The sequence below is a fragment of the Accipiter gentilis genome, chromosome 11 (genome assembly GCF_929443795.1).
Source record: "Accipiter gentilis chromosome 11, bAccGen1.1, whole genome shotgun sequence".
Lineage (NCBI taxonomy): Eukaryota > Metazoa > Chordata > Aves > Accipitriformes > Accipitridae > Astur > Astur gentilis.
In genome coordinates, this window is record NC_064890.1 from 12139229 (window position 1) to 12157525 (window position 18297).

At 39.3% G+C, this 18297-nt stretch overlaps 1 protein-coding gene across 4 annotated transcripts in view; it reads left to right on the forward strand.

Moving 5' to 3' along the window:
- SEMA3C (semaphorin 3C) overlaps positions 1–13153 on the forward strand; it is a 123662-nt gene extending 110509 nt beyond the window's left edge. For all 4 annotated transcript variants that reach the window (XM_049813646.1, XM_049813647.1, XM_049813648.1 and 1 more), the window contains 4 exons: positions 731–888; positions 3868–3935; positions 7124–7254; positions 9220–13153. In XM_049813646.1, coding sequence (XP_049669603.1) covers positions 731–888; positions 3868–3935; positions 7124–7254; positions 9220–9633 — 771 coding nt within the window. In that variant the 3' untranslated portion in view covers positions 9634–13153. The remainder of the gene's footprint in view (positions 1–730; positions 889–3867; positions 3936–7123; positions 7255–9219) is intronic.
- Positions 13154–18297: the final 5144 nt, after the last annotated feature.

Genomic DNA, 18297 nt, shown 5'->3' on the forward strand with positions numbered 1-18297 from the left:
ATTGCTAATAAGTAAACGTTATTCACTTAATTGAATTTAGTGTAATTTTTTAGTTTTATGACAAAAAGATCAGGAGAGTTTCAAGGTTTTTGTTGATTACAATTTATATTTTAAGAATGATTGGTTAATTGTTGCTGAGTAAAGCAGTCATTTTGGCCCAGATTTTGGCAATGACCTATCCCTTTGAACTTCTTTTGCAAAAGCTCTAATTTATTGTAGAAGTTCTTCTGGCTTATTTGTCCAGGTATATAAGGCTATCAGAATCTGGCCCTAAGCCTCGACATAATCTCTAGGTTTTATGTCTTGGAAATCCATGCACTGGAGAATCCAACCAGGAACTCTGCATAATGTTTATTAAAGTGACTATATGCAGAGAAAATACTTAGTTCAAAGGCTTGAGCCAATAATCCTCACTGAGTAAGAAACAAGTTCTCAAATCTGAGCAATATTAACTCAGCCTATGTGCCCCAGAACAGAACAATGACACTCAATGTCCAAAAAACATTAACATTCCCCAGTGTTTGTAAGTGTTTTCTAACAGGAAGGTGGAAATATTATAGGCCTGTTCACCTGGGGGATTTCTGTTTATCTTGGCTTTATGTATATTAGTGGCTCCCCTCTTGGTCTTGAGTTAATTCCAAAATTAATTGAAAGGTTTTTAGGTGCTTTAGCCGAGTCTTGGGTGAAGCTCCTCCACATCTGAAATAAATCTTTCCATTTCCTTCTCCAGCAACAGCTGTACGTGAGCTCAGATGAAGGGGTCACCCAGGTATCCTTGCATCGCTGCCACATCTACGGGACCGCCTGCGCCGACTGCTGCCTAGCCCGAGACCCATACTGTGCCTGGGATGGAAACTCCTGCTCCAGGTTTTATCCCACAGGGAAAAGGTGAGCAGTACTAAGCAGGCCAGTGAAGTCTGCAAGGAAAGGCTTTTGTTCTGCTCTGTAGCCTGGGGTGTTGTAATGTGATGGAGAAGTGGGATGCCATTCCTTTCAGGAGCATTTACAAACAATACCTCCGTAGCTATAGTGCTTGGCATTGTTCATCACCTAGGAGTGTGTGTTGCAAGAGTGTATGATAAAGAGCTTGCCTTTTCACATTTAAAATAATGGACTGAAAAAAAGAAGTAAAAAACCATTCCTAATCATAAATATTAATCCTTCTGGCTCACACACACAAAATCAGTGAGACATTTTTTCCCTTTGTTTAAATTCAGTTGCTCGCTATGGATGTAATTATGATAGCCCTAAACACAGCAAAATATCTCTCTGGCTGTCTGAGGAATAAAGTCATTTATTTTTTTTTTTTGTTCCTCATTTGCTCCTAAGTGAGAAGAATTATTTCCAGAGAAATTTTAGGCAAATGTGATTTCCATGTAATGCCTGCAGATTTGGAGTTTTTGACATGAGATTTATTAAAGCAGACAGGGAAAGCAATTTCTCTTTAATTTACAGCAGAGCTAATAGTCCATCTCATAATTCTTATGCAAAACAGGAGCCTCTTTCCTCCTCCCAAGGGAAATATTTAATAGCAGGAGGCTGTAGTGAGCTCTTGTATTACTAAGATTTCACCTCATAGAGAAACAAAGCTACAGAATACACAATGAGGTATTACTGCAGAGGAGACGAACCTTTCAGATGTGTGCCAGCGCTTTACCCACCACGTGCCACTGTGCTCACTGCCTGCACCTGAGCTGTAGATGCAGAATACCAGATGCAGTTAATGGGCTTTACTCCTTTACCTACATGGAGAGAGACAGTAGACAGAAACAGGCAAAGCTTGGCTCTGCTTCAGTGACCCAACCAGCTGATGACAATGTCATCCCCTGGGATTAAAGACAATTGCTTTTGTTATTGCAAAGTTTTCTTGACTCATTCCTTATTTGAGATTAAAAGGTAAAGCCTAACCTGGCCATGTATCCATTGGCAAAGTACCTGGAGTTTTTACTGCTTTCACTCAGCATATTCAGCCTCCAGTCGGCAAAATGATTGTTTTCTTCCGTGGAACAAAGGTCAGAAGGTGGGGGGAGGAAAGAAAAGAAAAATCCCCAAGTCTCAGGCCACCTACCTCCTACACTAACATAGCTGCCAAAAGATATAATGAGCAGTCAGGTATACCCAGTCTGTGCAGTTTCCAGTGGATTCTTTGCCATCCCCATTATATACACCCAAGGTTATTTCCACTGGGGCTTGCTTTCATGCTGACATTTTGTTTGCAATTTGCTTTTTATATCAAACCAAAATAAACACCTGAAACTGTATGGAAAAAGATCTGGTTTTCATATGTGAAGGAAATGAGTTGTCACTTTATCTAACAAGAGACATTGTGAAGGAGAAAACATTGGTAATTAGAGCCAAATCCCATAGTCTAGACAGTAGTATCTGCTGGACATACTTGCTTATTTGCTTCTTTTGACACTTCTGTCTCCCATGGATTACTGTGGTTCCTCATCCAACGCTGATTTACCCAAAACACCTGACAGTATTATCTTTATTTTCTAACCACCACCGTCTCACCTTTTTTTTTATAAATATCAGACTGTAAGTTTACATTCTCCGAACTGCTTAATGCAAGCGGCCTGCCATTTCTGACAGTGTGGAGCAGCTCACGGTAGCACAGGAATCCTGAAATTCACTCAGAAATTCTTCGTTGTCTCCTTTGACTCACATAAATAGTTCACAAAGGTTAAGATCCCATGGCAAAAGATGAAATATTTTTGATGTTTACCGTCAAAAATATACTTGGAATGTCAGAAATTACTCCTTTGAAACATCACCTTTCAAATGTTTCCTTTTAAAACAATGCAGTGAAGGATCGGGTGACACAGGATTATAAACACTGTCTCTGGGTGTTTGTGCACTACCTGGTATAATGTAGCCATAGAGGCATCACCCTTCACTCAGCAGTACTGGAGCTCAAGGGCTTTTTTCATGGTTTCTGATCTTGCAAGTCATTATTACATAGTTCAGAATACAGCTGTTCCATATCCCAGCAGCATCCATTTGCAACAATCTATCACCAATGTATTTTCTTGTTGAACTTGATAAATACTGAGCTAATTTACAGAATATTCAGCAAACAAAATAACAGATCTTAAGAATAAAAAATTCAGGTACCACATTTTCATGCACTGAATTCTGAGAGCTCTGACCTCCTAGCTGAGGAGGGCCGAAATGCCAGTGTTGCCAATCCCAGTAAGCTCCCTAACTAATTTGCTACAGAACCGTGATTTTGCGTCTGTTATCCCAATAATATAACAAAGTCCCATTTAGAAGTATTCTGAGACTTGGTGAGTTTGAGTATCTTTTGGCAATAGATACCCTCAAGCAGACAACAGAACTGAATCTTAGCTCTCCACTATTCTGGTCGAATACTTCAGTCACACTGCTACCAAGGTGGCTAGAGGCACTAAAAATAAGGTGCCTGCCAAAATCAAGGAGGGAACATGCCCTATATCTTAATTTTCTGTTGGCGCATTAGACACAAGCACTGTGACTCTTGTGCATCTCATCCGTAGGTGCTTGCCTTTATGAAGAGTTCCAGCTGGGGGTTCTGGCTTTGAATGTTAGGTCTTGCAACTGTGAAGCTATGTCTGTTTCATGCATCACCTCCAACCCTTCCATCTCTATACCACCATTGCAAAACTATTTACCTACCAAAAGTACAAACATTTTATAAACTGATTATTCACTTAAACAGTATCTTCACTCTAGCAAGCCTGCCAAGAGTAAAGCACACTCGCAGTAGGTCATGAACTATCCCTAACAGTTGATCTATTAAAAAAACCCCAAACCCACAAATAAAAAAGTGTTTATTTGCAGTGTAGCTATCTTGGAATAACATTTTGTTTTTACAAAATATTTCAGGAGGAGTCGTAGGCAAGATGTGAGACATGGAAATCCTCTGACTCAGTGCCGAGGTTTCAACCTGAAAGGTACTATAATTTAGAGATCCTCGTGCTATATAAAGAATGCATGACTTTCGTTTATGTGATTCATCATAACTCACATTATCTGTGTGGTTTACTGGTAAAGCATAATTATTTTCCAAGTCTGAGTTTTGTTTTGATTTGATTTTAACATCTTTCCTTGCAATTACATGAAACTTGCATATGTATGATAAAATGATGAACCATGAAATACATAGTTCAGCATATATGAAATGAGAAGCTGACAGTGTTGACTAGAAACAAGTACAGATAATTTGAGGGCTTTTCTACTTCTAAATCCCTTCAGTCTTTATTAATGCCTCTTCATGTATTTAAGTCTTGGACCTCAAAATTATTCTGTATATTTGATGCCATATTGAGTTTTGGAGCACAGCTTTCAGCAAACAGCAAGTTCTAGGCCTGTCTTTTGAATTATGATTATTCCTTTCTCCCTTTACATGGGAAAATAAACCATTCCAAATCTCTTTATGAAGTCTCTTAGTTCCAGCATGTGCAACTGTTTCATCAGCCTGGCATGGAGTGGGTGGACAGGTGAGCCAATGCTCTGCCCTCCCAGCTACCAGTTTCTCCAGATTGATGGACACCAGTCAAATATGGCCAAAGTCATAGTAAGAGTAGACACATAAATAAAGGCAGCTTAATCCTTTTCAACCACATGCATGTCTGAGCTAGGTGGTGGCAATGTATGCCATCAAATCAAGAGCACATATTAGAGAATTATGCTCCTTTCACCTCTGTTTCTGAGCCTGCATTTTGAAGTGCATTCTCGTCTGTACCATGTGGAGATCATATAATAGGTCTGACTGTAAATTTTTGATTGAGTTTTTTGAATGACAGAACAATGCTTTAAGAGTTGCATGTAAAAGATTCAGTAAATAATAATTCCACTGAAATGGTCTCTGCTGGGTCTCAGAAGAATCTCCTGGATCAAAACAGACCACAACAGTCACTCAGGTGTAGATCCCTCAGCCCAGCCGTGGCTAACTGTGCTCTAGCTGCCAATCTACAGCGCCGGGGGTCTTTCCCCATGACTCAGTATTAGGTCATTTATATGAAGCTGAATAGCTTCAACATGTAATTACAAAAGATGACCCCACCATCAGAGTATGCACCTGAGCTCTGAGAGATCCATATTAAAGCTTAGGCTCTGAATCATGAAGTAACTTGAGCTGCGTGTCCTACCTTGCAGGCATGTGCTGTGACCGCCCACCCATTGTCTGTCCCAAGGGTGGGTGACTCCTCTTTCTGGGTGGAAAATGTGAGAATGTCAACTGTCTGCTTTCTGGGCTGAGGAGAAACAAATCTTTAAACCTTGACGGTCTTGTGAAACAGGTTTCTTGTTTTCCAATCATTTCTTTTAATGTGGATGTATTTATAGGTTTATATAGTTTAGCAACTTTTTAAAGGATGTTTTGGTGACAGCAGTGGGATGTAGCATAGGTAGATGTCAGTTGTTTCCCCAGTGGAAAAAAAGATAAAAAGAAACAGCAACTTAGACTCTTTCAAAATATAATTAAAGCCACTTATAGCAAAACTACTATGTTGGGGGAAAAATGAAATCGACCTAAAGGACAAAAGAGCAGGGAGTCAGGCAGCAGCAAGAAATCTTCCAAGTTCATAGGGAACCATAATCTTGAAATGAAGTCTTTAAACATCATAGGTTGCATGCCTTGGACGTCTCAGCATGTATAAACCCAATATTTTTGGCATATTGCGATTTTTAAATAGATTATCAAGAACTAAGGGGCTTGTATGATTGCTTTTCAAGTGTTCTGTTTAATATTATTATGCTTGTGTTAGCCCTTATGGCTATTAGAGAAATGCACTTATGTTCTCTCAGTCTTTTTCTTAGCATGTATGAGTAGTAGTAGTAGTATGGAGCAGGTAAGAATTTAGATATATATTGTTCAATTAAACAGACAAAAATGCCTTTCTGCGGTACACCTAGTTCCAGTGTACATAAAAATAATAATAATGTGTTGCAGCTCTGATTCTTACTGTTCCACGGCTACAGATAGGTCAGCCCACAGATAAGCTCTTTGCTAGCTTATGGTTTTTGAATGCAAAGTATTTCCACATTATTCTCCTAAAAGTTACCATTGATTTTGGTACAACCTCATAAATGTGCTAAAAACTTTGAAGAACTAGAACCAAGCAAAGTCTCCTTCCTTTAGCAGAATAGATTCCAATTTCACATATCAGTTGATGAAAGAAGCTGAAAAGAATGACAGATAAAGTAGAGTCTGAGGAAAACCTGTCTTAGGACTGTGCAAAACAGAGTGAGATTTTAGAGGTGTAGACCTCTAGGTATTTGCATTTCTCATATCATTTGGTATCCATTGCTCCTTTGTCAAAAAAAAAAAAAAAAAATGTATTTCATGTATGATGTAAGCTTTTAAATCTGGAAGTGTATTGTTTTCAGGACAAATCCTACGATTTGGGCCAAGCAATGAGCATGTAAAAGTTCCTATCGGTAACTGCCAATTGTTCATCTATCAAGACTATAAAGGGGCACAACAAGTCTAAGCGATGACATACGCTCAGCACTTGCCCAGGTGTTGCTGGAGTGCTATAAATCTGCCCTGCTCTCTGTTGCCGGCCTGTCTAGGTACTCATTGCATTTCAGATTTAGAGCCAAGTCCCTTCCTCGCTTTGCGGGAGGAGCGGGAGCCAAGTGTGCCCTCTCTCGCCTCCCTGTGATACTGCGCGCAGCTGGAACAGCCAGAGCCTTCGCTGGGGCAGGCTGCTGTGGTTTGAGTCATACAACCACAGCCCCCCAGCTTGTCAACTTGTGAAGTGTGAAGAAATATGTTAAATGCTTCATTCTCCTTTGGATAGTTCTAGACATGTGTTCTTGTACTAGTAGAGAATGAGCTCATTTCAGGGAACGATATCCCTGCGCTCAGTCATCCCATCAGCAGAGTTTACCAGCCCACAGGTATCCTACTTTCTCAGAACAGACCATGTTGGATTGAAATCACTGGTATTTGGAACTGGATGCACTTCTTCACATTTCATTTCATTTCTCTGAAAATTTTGTGCCTTAAATTACTTATTATTGGCCAATATCAGGCTCAGATAAATTTCATTTTACTGGTATTGCAAACAGTTACTTGCTTTCTATATCAAATCACCATTCACAGTAGCCTGACCTGTTTTCTTTTTCTTTCTAGCATACAGAAACGCTGCAGAAATAGTTCAGTATGGAGTAAAAAACAATACCACCTTTCTCGAATGCACACCCAAATCTCCTCAGGCTTCTATTAAGTGGCTGCTACAGAAAGACAATGACAGGAGGAAAGAGGTGAGTAATATGAGCAGTAGCTCTGGAAGGGACCTCAGTCAGCATCTATCTCATCAGTCCCTGGGCCAAGGCGAGGGAGCATCTGTGTTTTCATCAGACAGTCTGGTTACAGTGAAGCTGGAAAATTTGTGTGGATGCAGGACAGTGGCCAGCACTTTACTCATATAAGTAAGGGCAGACTCCGGTATAGCTGGGACTTGACTCCTCAGCCCCAGTGATTTCTGTCAGAACAGAATGGCTATCAGAAAATTCCTGTCAGCCCCTAAAGTCAGGGAACTAGTTAATGAATTTTTTCTTCACACCTTACTAATTGCAAACTGAAGATTTGCAGCACTCAGGGCTTCTTATTGATCTGAGGAAACAGGCATAAAAGCAATAACCTATATAAAGTTCAGGAAGAAGCCAGCATGCAGTAGCCCTTCTGTGCTATTGAGGAGACAAAAGGCAAAAGTGGGAGAAATGTGAAAGGTTTCTTTAGCAAGAAACTAGTCCAGGCTAAGAACACGTATTGACAAAAGCATTTCCCCACCATGGTGCAATCACATTTTCCATTACTGCACTCTCTAAGGCTCTCAGGTTTCAGCACTGTAATATACAGTATGATTGTTTATGGGGAATGTGCCTTCCCTTAAGTAACATAAAAGGGGAAAAGCTCCATTTCAAATCTAAGGCAGTTACTATATGAATAAGAAGGAACATCTTTCCAAAGGAAATATTAAGTAATATGGTATCTGTTGATAGATTATGAATTCTGAAAAACATTATTCTCATATCAGGCCATTTTCCAAGGACTTACAAGCCTTTCACTGAGTCTTTCATGCTGTTTTTCTCAGGTACTCTTCAAAAAACTCAAGCCGTGTCCTGGCAATCTAGGTGCAATTCTTTAACACTTTGCTTCAGCAGAGCATCTCCCTTTTTTGTTCTTACAGTCAATAACTGTATTAGAATCAATGCAGTTTTAAATAACAACAGACAAACTAAAGAAATCAAAGGGTTAATTACATTTCAAGCTCTCAGATTTCTGAAAATCTTACCTCCACAATGTCTACAAATGTTTACAATAACAGAATAGCATAGTAAATAAATGAATGCCCAAGGAAATCAGGTATAATTCAAAGTGCAGTGGCAAAATAGAAAAGTCATTCATAAAAATACCAGCACTGGTATTCTTTCACAATGGGTTAAATTAGCAATGTCTACACTTCACAGCTGATACGCAAAGGCACGTGTGCACAATCATTTAAGATCAGATGATAACTCGACAAGCTGCAGTAACTTCCTTCCTTCAGATGATGTGACCATCTCCTGGGATTGTCCAGAGTCTGAAGCCAGAAAGGAAATAGGAGAGTTGAGAAATTGCTCCTGGTTTCCAGTGAGCCAAGTCCCAGCTGAGACCACTGTGATGAGAACTTTTACACCAGGCTATAGACTCCGCAGTGCAGCTAGAGTTCTTCAAAAGTTAGCCCCGGGAACCCACTCAAAGTCAAAACATTTAACCAGAAGCCACCTTGTGTTCAATGACAGATCAACCCCAGTTTTGCGCCTTTCTTCCATCTAGACTCGGCAGCAGTCTCTGATGCTGGAAGAGACATTCTCAGGGTTGTAGCCCTGGCAAATAAAAGTTCCTTTCCTGAGTTCTGCTATTTGAAATTTATGAAAACTCTTTTTTCAGGTAGTCTCCAGATTTGCATCTTTGTCTTCATCCTGATCCAATCTATTGTAACATAACAAATAAAACTATTGAAGTCCTTTTCTTTAGCGACACTTACCTACCTTGAGGTAAGTTCTCTCCAAACAGTAGCAATAGCAGTGGTCTCTGGGAGATACGATAAAGCAAAACACAGCACCTTTATGAGACCCTTTAAGAAAGAAAGAGGTGTTCGAAGTGAGATTTACCAAGAGGTCCAAGACTGTGTTGTTCCATAACGTTCCCTAAAACATTCCTTCTGCCATTTTGCCCTTTAGGTCAAGCTGAATGAGAGGATCATAGCTACTGAGCAAGGACTCCTCATTCGCTCTGTCCAAGACAGCGACCGGGGGCTTTACCACTGCATCGCAACAGAGAACAGCTTCAAGCAGACCTTAGCAAAGATCAATTTCAAAGTGTTGGATTCGGAGATGGTGGCCTTCATGACTGACAAGTGGTCCCCTTGGACCTGGGCCAGCTCGGTGCGAGCGCTGCAGTTCCACCCAAAGGACTTTGTGGGAGCTTTCAGCCACTCAGAAATGCAGATGATTAACCAGTACTGCAAAGACAGTAGACAGCAAGGTCAGCAGAGGGAAGAATCTCAGAAGATGAGAGGGGACTACAGCAAACTAAAGGCCCTTATCAATAGCAGGAAAAGTAGAAACAGAAGGAATCAATTACCTGGATCTTAATTTTATTTTGTAGTAATAGATATCTTTGTCCTCACTCTAAGGGACTTATATTTGTCTATTGAGAACAAATTTGAGCAAATCTGATAAAAAATTAAATAAAAATCCAACAAGCCTCAGAAAAGATCCATCTCCCAATAAAATGCAGTGTAACTTGACTAAAGAAAATAATTGAGAGCATTTTCTTTCCTAGATGCTTGCTGACACTAGGTTGGGCTCTGTCCTAGAAGCAAAACAGGGTATTCATCTTAAACCAGATTCGCCTTTAACGTGCGAGTATTTAATTACAGTTGAATAGAAATTTTTACAAAATCAATGCATTATCTTGCAACTCTGGAACTGTACCAACCAGACTGGTGGTGAAAGAATCTGGGTTAAGATGCATGCTCAAAGTAGGATGGTACTAAGATTTCCTTGCACTGCATTTAAGAACATGAGTTTATTCTTGTTTACTGTTCAATATTGAGTTTACAGCTTTCACTCATTGTTCAAATCATGTGAATGCATGCTGATAGGAAGCAAGTATAGTAGAAATGTTTCATTCATTCAGAGGTCAAATGAAGGAATGAGTAGAAGAAAAAAAATTATATACTTTATCAGAAGAAACATTGATTATTGTGCATAGTATGAGTTGTAATAAATTAATGAGTTCTGGAATGTAACTTAAAATATCTCTGCTCATATTGATCTTTATTAAAATAAGGTGTCCTATAACACTACATAGCTTTATAAGTGGTACAAAGCTAACATGAAAATGTTCAGTATACATGCAGTTTTGAAAAACACCTAAGTGACTTAGGTATTTTAGCTATTTTTCAAAGATTTACACTCCGATTTTTCTCAAAGGACAGAATGTGGGTATACTGTATAGTGTTTACTCAGAAATGAAAAACGTAAGTTATCTTTAATCTGTTTCATGATTCAATTGGGGCTGGTCTACAATGTGGAAACAAGTCATGAGTGTCTGAAAATTTTAGAACATTATTTTTTCAACTGTTTTCTTGAAGCTGCAAATATTTTGACTAGAAGTTTTAAATTAAGCCATTTCCATTTTCCAGTCTTCGTACCCTTTTTCATTTCAATGTTATTTTCATAATTTCCTCTTATTTTCCATTTTCTGCTGAAAAGATCAGTGAAAAAAAAGGAAAAAAAAAAAGAATGAGGGAAAAATATAAAACTGAGAAATGGGTTAGGGTCAAAAACCAAAAAGTATAACAACTTGAGAAGCATGTTTAAACAGAAATATTTTTGTTTAAGAAGCAGCCTTCAAGTCTAATGAAGTATGTTTAGTTGAAAACTGAGTAAATGTGCGTCAAGCCATCCTGGGAAAAACTATCACTTTTTTTTTTTTTTTTTTTTTTTTTTTGTGAGCAACACTAATGCCAAAAACCAGGGACAAATCTTCCTCATTTTACTGTGTAAGAGTGTTCTGAAAGGCACTGAGTCTGTTCAAAGGAGATAGATAACAGGTATTAAAAATGTATTAGTACCTTAGAAAAATTGTGGTTTGTTCCACGATATTTTATGATAGTATACAAAAATATAAAGTAGTGTTCAGCTCAAAGCTAAGCTATGTTAAGCTCAAAAAAAAAAAAAAAAAAAAAAAAAAGATGGTAAATTTCTGGAAAGAAAATTGAGTGAAAATAATTACTGAACCCAAAGAAGATAAGAAAAAATATTTTTTAAACGTTGCTAGTTCCAGCCAGTAGCAGATGGATACTGTATTTTAAAACATAGTTTTAAACATTTTGATGGGTCTTTGTTGAAACTCTTTGGGCATTATTTTGATTCTGCTTCTGTTGGAATATGCTGGGAGTAACTCTCCAGGGTGTAGAACACCTCTGGGTTTGTGCCAGTGTGAATTAAGATCTAGTGCAGTGGAGGTGACTGGTATTTACCTGATATCATCAGTTAGATGTGTCACTGTATCACCACCTGATGCCGAATAGCTGGGAAGTAGGCCCTGATTGATCAAACCACTTAAACACTGTCTCGTAAGTCCCTTTGACGCTGGTGGGAGCTCTTTGAATTTAATTTGTGTGCTTACTGCTTGCTTCAAAGGGGATGGCAATGCCAGCCTGCTCATATATTGCCATCTAGTTAAGTGCTTTCCTTAATCAAGGCCTGAATGCATATTTCTGCAATATGTAGCCACTGGCATCTAAGGTTCTTCTGGTGGAAACCGTTGGGAAACTTTCTGTGTGACTTCAGTGAGGTTGGATCTGGCCCCAAGAGCTGGCAAAGCAGACTCTGGAGAAAAAAAAGGAAAATGAGATGGGTAAGGCAAAACAAGTATTCTATTTCCCCGCCCCCCCCCAGCTGACTTTCAGGGCAGCAAACTACTTTTTTTTTTCTGAGGATGACTGACTTCTGAAGTGTGTAAGTGACAAACCAAAAATCCAGTGCCACAAAATAGAACTACCTCCTGGAATGACATTAGTGCATGTACTCTGTATGCTGCCATGCTCTTCCTATTTTCCCAGCAGATTCACTGCAGAGTTTGTGTGATATTAATGTCTATTGTGAGGATCATAATTGCTTCCAGATGGAATAGTGATTAATAGGTATTTAAGGGTACAATTTACCCTTTAAGTGGTTAGGTATAGTGATATTTTAATAGGCCCCCATTAGGCCTCAGAAATTATAGTTACACTGTTTTCTAATAGAATATTGGCAATAAGGGATTCCGTTAAAACAATCAGCATAGTTCAGAGTTTCATATGATTATAAAATAATATTTTTAAAGCTGCTTCATATACCATTATTATGGTATGACTGTTTAAGGGATTATACTTAAACTAACATTTTTCCTGCTGCATGAAGACTTCGGCATATATATAATAAGCTTCTGTCAGTGCGTAACTGGTCCAAGCTTCCATGCTTTAGCAGCCTTCCCCTGTGTATAGAGTAGTCAGGAGCCAGATGCTCAGCTGGTATAAACTAATGTAACTTCCTTGCTGTCCGTTTAGCTACTGTGGTTTATATCAGCTGAGGGTTTGGACCTAAATGTACAGAATAGACAAACTGCAATTTTTATGTGTTTAAAGTAGCCCCTCTACTGTAGGTAACACCAAAACTTAAGACTGTAATATTGTTTGTGCTATTTAATACTTCCTATTTTAAGGATTACTAAATAATGTACATAATTTTTTTCCTTAAAAAATACAAAAGCAAAATGACTTCTAGGCATAACTTCACCAAATGTAAAGATATGTTCTCTGCTAAGAACTTCACCATGTACTGATATTTTTTTGGCTATTTTTATTTTGTGTAGTTTGTAAAGTTTGCTGAAATCTTGACCTAACAATGTGTTCTTTGCAATTGTTGTTACTGTAGATATGCGTGTTTTATTAAGAAAATCTTGTTTTTAAAAGTGTAGGTATGTGTACAAGTTCCTAGCATGATGAAACTGTCATTACAGTGAATACGCATTATATAGTGTGCAAGAAAGAACAAAATGTAGTTTAACATAGTGCTATTTAATTGAATATCTAAAATACTATTTGCCTGACAAAATAAAGTGTGTTGCAACAACTTAAAAATTTGTTGGTTTCCCCTTTATAGATGTGTGTTAAAAATAAGGAACTTGATTTTTTTATCTGAAAAGCAATCCCGTAGACTTTTTTAAACAAGTCCAGAAAACCACTCACAGTGTCAGGTATGGCAGCTGATCAATTCGGAGCACTGCTCTACGCTGAACACTCAGTCACAGAGGTTTCCAGAGTACACGAAGAGTCAGAGATGAATTCTTTCAGAAATTATCCCATATAAAGACCTTGCATTCAAGCAGGTTAACATTTATTCATTGTATTCATTGTAAAAAAAAAAAAAAAAAAAAAAAAAAGACAAGAAAAATTGGTTTTCTACTAGAAGTATAAAGTCAATCAGAATATCTGACTAAAAGAAGGGAGTGAAGTGTAAATGCTTTCTGCTTTTATTTCACTGGGGAAAAAAACCACAAAAACCTCCAAGCAAACAAAAAACCAGGCGCATTCTGTGAAATCCTGCCGATGAAACGAATTGTGGTGTTCAGCTTTTTCTTTCAGCTGGGACTCGGCATTCTCCAAGCAGCTCTGCAGAGGAGGCAGGCTGGGGGGGCTGCGCCGCAGGGAGCCGCAGCTCTCTCCCATTTCCTGGCTTGTACGTGGAGTGAAATAACTGCATGACACCTACAGTATTCTCCTTTTTCCTGCATCTCTCATCCAAGCAGTGTTATTACTGCTCTTCTTATCATCTGTTTTTCCAGATGGGTTTTAACAAGAAAGCATAGGGCCTCCTCAGTTCTTTGGGATAATAATTAAAAATTAAATGTCACAAATACTGACCTTCACAACAAGGTTCTGGATCGTTAAACCTGGATTTTGATTTCCCAGATAGATAGGTTCCTGCAAGGCTTTATGAGGTGTGAGTGGGTAAGATTACCTCACTCCAGGATTTCCGTACTGGCTGGTTCTTAGATGTGCTGATACTGGATAGTTACCTGCTCAGCACTCGGGCCAGTTTGGGTCGGAAGCTGAGGTTTCGAGCACTCCCACATGCTGTAGGAAATCTTTGGATTAGGCTCCAAAAAAGCTGGGCGTTTACAGAGTTTACACGCTGAGAAACCTTTCCCAGATCTGATCCTGTCTTTATATCCTGCTCAGTTATCTTTTGCTGATCTTCTTCCCCCTCTCTTTTTCCCCCGCTCCTGCAGGGTTGCAGCATAGTTCAACACTTATTGCTTTGATTCCTTAGCTCTGAGCAGTGGCAAAACAAGACAGGGGACTTCTCCAGACATCAGGTGTGAGATCTTCAAAGATCTGAGCTTTCTTCTTTGTCTGTCAAATGTCTGTTGGAATTTTTTTTTTCCCATCTGGGAGCTACTGGTTTTGCTTAGGTCTCTCTTCTGGTGACAAAACCTTTCTAAGGTCTCCCTTCAAGTGAAGGCGAGGTGCAAAACCCACATACTTATAGTCTGTTGTGATGCATGTGCCCGTGCAGGATCCCTACGGGACAGAGCAGTGTCAAGTGCAGCCTCCCCTATGCAGCCACAGAAGCCCAGGGGGAACCAGTGAAAAATGCTGCCTGCACAGGAGGCACCACTAACAACAGGCTGGCTCCCAATGCTGCAGGATGATTGTTGCCTCCGGAATTAATTGTTGCCTCCAGAATTAAGTCAGCAGATGTAATTCTGCGGGGCAAGCCATAAAAGCAGGTTGAGACATTGCGGTTTTTGCCTAAATCAATCGCCTAGGTCTCAGGAGACCAATACTTCTTTATCCTTTGCACTTCAGCTAGTTTGCGAAGCCCTTCTCATGCATCCCGACACGGTCTGGGGAGAAGTGACTTCGTGTGATACGAGCCCAAGTAAAACTACACACAGATACTCACCAGCAGGTTCCAGATAAATACATGCGTACATGCAACTACCTGCCTACAGAGGAGCTTTCCCTATACAGTATTTGCTGATCCATTTAGCTATCTTTAACATTAATGTACGTCCTTTTCTGTTTCAACATAGGCAGAATCAGACCTCATGGTCCCAAGACATCAATAGCTTGTGGGTAGAGCAGCTACCATCTCTGAGAGCGTTTTAAAAGACAAGTAATTGGTTGACAAAAGCCCTTTCTTCTAATCACTCCCCTTTCTAACTTAGCTTCTTCTGCACTATCTCAACAAGAATTTCCTTTTAGCATCAGGAGACAAGCACAGTGTAAGAAATAAAAAATGTGCTGTCATTTAACTTGTCTAATCTAAACTAAAGACTGAGATTTAAAGATGCTTTGGCATTCTGAACACTCCAAGACGCAAATTCAACACAGCTGGCTCAGCAGTCAACAAATAATTACTTTACAGTGATAGACTGTCCTGTATCCCAGGACTCATTATTGGATTCTATATACAGCTTTACAAAGCAAACAGCATTTGTGTATTCTTAGCAATGTATCAGCTTCATTACTCCTGATTCGAATGCCAGCCTTATAAACGAACCCAAATGTTTGCTGAGCTTCACAATCAAGACAGTTTAGGCCAAGGGATTTCAAAATATTCAACATTTTAAAAAGCCCTAGAACTTTTTTCAAAGGATTTTAGAGAAAGCAAATTAAAAAATGCCCAGTATTGTTGTCCATGGGAAATGAGAGTAAACAAGAAAGACTGTTTTCTAGCTGAGCAACTTGTATAGCAACATGTAGCATGGGGAAAGAGTAAGCAAAAATGTATCTACTTAACCTTAGGCTCACAACTTGTTTGGATAGTTGTTGTTCCTTGGCTCTTTGCAGTAGTTCTTTTTTCAGTATCTTCTCTCTCTGTCTCCATTTCAAAGGTCCCTAAGAGACATAAGATTTATACTTGCTTTCAAGTTGACATCTTAGGAAGTTATGTCCAGGGCATCTTTTCAGGCCTTTTGTCTAATAAGACCTCAGTAAAAATAGCATTACATATAGTATCATCAATGATATCTACCTAAATCCTTTCAGCAATTGACACAATATTTGGAAAAAAACTTGCAAGATTTTTAAGACTTTGCCCAAAATGACAGGCAGAGAGGAACAGGACCCCAGAAAAAAACAGCAATGCAACATGCCATGGTCCTTATATGAACACTGTGAATATTGACTTGCTACTACATGTTGTTATACGATGGAAAAATATGTTCTTTCAGCCTTGAAGGTCCAACTCTCCCATACTCAAAGCTCGCCAAGATTAATATCCTTTCACTGGTCACAACAAGGACTCAGTGGAGTCCTTTCAAGAGCTTTTAGGCCCCCCTCAATTTTCATTAAAAATTCAACCATTTCCTCTTTCAAAAGCTTTTCTTCCTTTAAGGTTCTACTCTTCCTATTCTGTATGGACTCTTCTTTATTCCCTTTCCTTTCCTCAGCTAAGCTCAGGCTAGTAGTCCCAGAGGGGCTACTTTAATTTAGCTTTACAAAACCCGTTCACTCCAATACTCTGAAATATATTATCTATTATAATCTTCAAAAGGTGCCACAAATTATTGGCTTCATCAAGTTTGTCTGCTTTGTAGTGCCAGTTAACAAACAAAATACAAAGAAGTACTTCCAAAATATTTGTAGCCTTTGAGCTTAAGAACAAACATCAGAACCAGACTACTTAGTTGAATATAGATATTCACACTCAAAAGCCGTTTAGGTAGTATTTTGTTCTGTTTTTTTCAGCACTATATTCATATTGCAGACTATTCTTTATTTCATGCTTGACAATACAAGTACCCCAGCTCAAGGATTTTGTTTTGAGGAACTTGAGGTAAAGGATGGAGAGAAAGAATATCAATAGATGATATTACACAGATCTATTTGTCAGATTGCCAGTCACAAATACATTCAGTTAAATTACCTGTAGGAGAAATTATCTTGTAACTCAGAAAGGTCAATAATCAAAGGAATTAGGCCAAGCTATCCAAACCAATGAGCACAAAAAATTGTTCCCAAGACATTTCTTTGGGGGAAAAGATCAAAGGCCTTTGCCATGGAAGAGAAAGATCACCTTTATCATCACAGCAACAAATCCAGATGCCCCCTTAACATATATGGAACAAAAGGAGCTCAGAAATTTTCTTCCCTTTCAAAGATTTCTGAGGATTAGAAAGATTTATGATATTTACCTATATATATGAATTTGTCCTATGTATGGATCTGTCCTGTGCTGTGTCCTCCACCTAGAGATGTCTGGAGCTGTCTACCAGGAAATGGTTAAAGCACATAACAATATGTCTGGTAGATTATCCAGGGCTCCAGAAGTAGGGAATAATGTTTGCTTCCATTTGGTAACCACCTGGCCCTTTGGAGCATGCTAGTTGTCTCCCGGCACGGGGGCTGTTGTGGTGCGGTATACACTGGCCAAGGAGCCCTAAATGGAGTTAGAGACGGTTCATTTTCTAGTGTTGCTGGAGACCAGTTAGAGATTAACAAAGAAAGAATTGCCTTGCCAGTTTATTCGTTCCTGTCAAGAAGGCAAGCTGTTATTTTGAAAGGAGCTAATGACACGACGGCGAAAACCATATAAGCTGAACAGAAACTTCCCCTGCATCCTCAAGCCAACTGTAAAGTCAGCCAGCAGAAATCTTGGAAATGGTACAAGTCTTCCTGCATTGAGAACACTCAGGTTTGGATGCCAAGAATAAATCTCACTCTGAGGGAAACCTCTGAAGTAACTGCTGTTGACTGAGCTGTTACTGGCTGTGAAGGCAGAGCTGAGTGTGGCAGACAGTGTCGTGCCATACCAGATGCCATGTCCCCCTGGCCCCATTTACACCAGATTTTGCCTTACTTGTCAGTGGGGGAAGAGAAGGAGATGATGCAGTCCCTCTTCCTTTGCCTCACACTGGCAACTCTGGGCCTCTCCTTTGGTTCACTCCAGCTACTCTGTGCTGTCCCAGAAAGCTGAAACAGTCATAAACACCATTTAACTGGTTGATTAAGTCAGTTCACAGCTGCTTTTCATCACCAGAATTTTGCAAAGCAACAACTGGATCTAGGCCATTATTTTAACTCTCTTTACCAGGACAAAGCACTAAGGTGCACAAAGACAGCTTTGGGACTTAGCGGCACCCTGAAGAAGGACACAGCACTGGGAAGGTTGGTGCAATAACCAGGAAAGCTCTGATTTGCAAATAATGCTTGGTAGTGACCTCTTTCAGCTGCAAGGTGGGAGAACAGTTTCTGT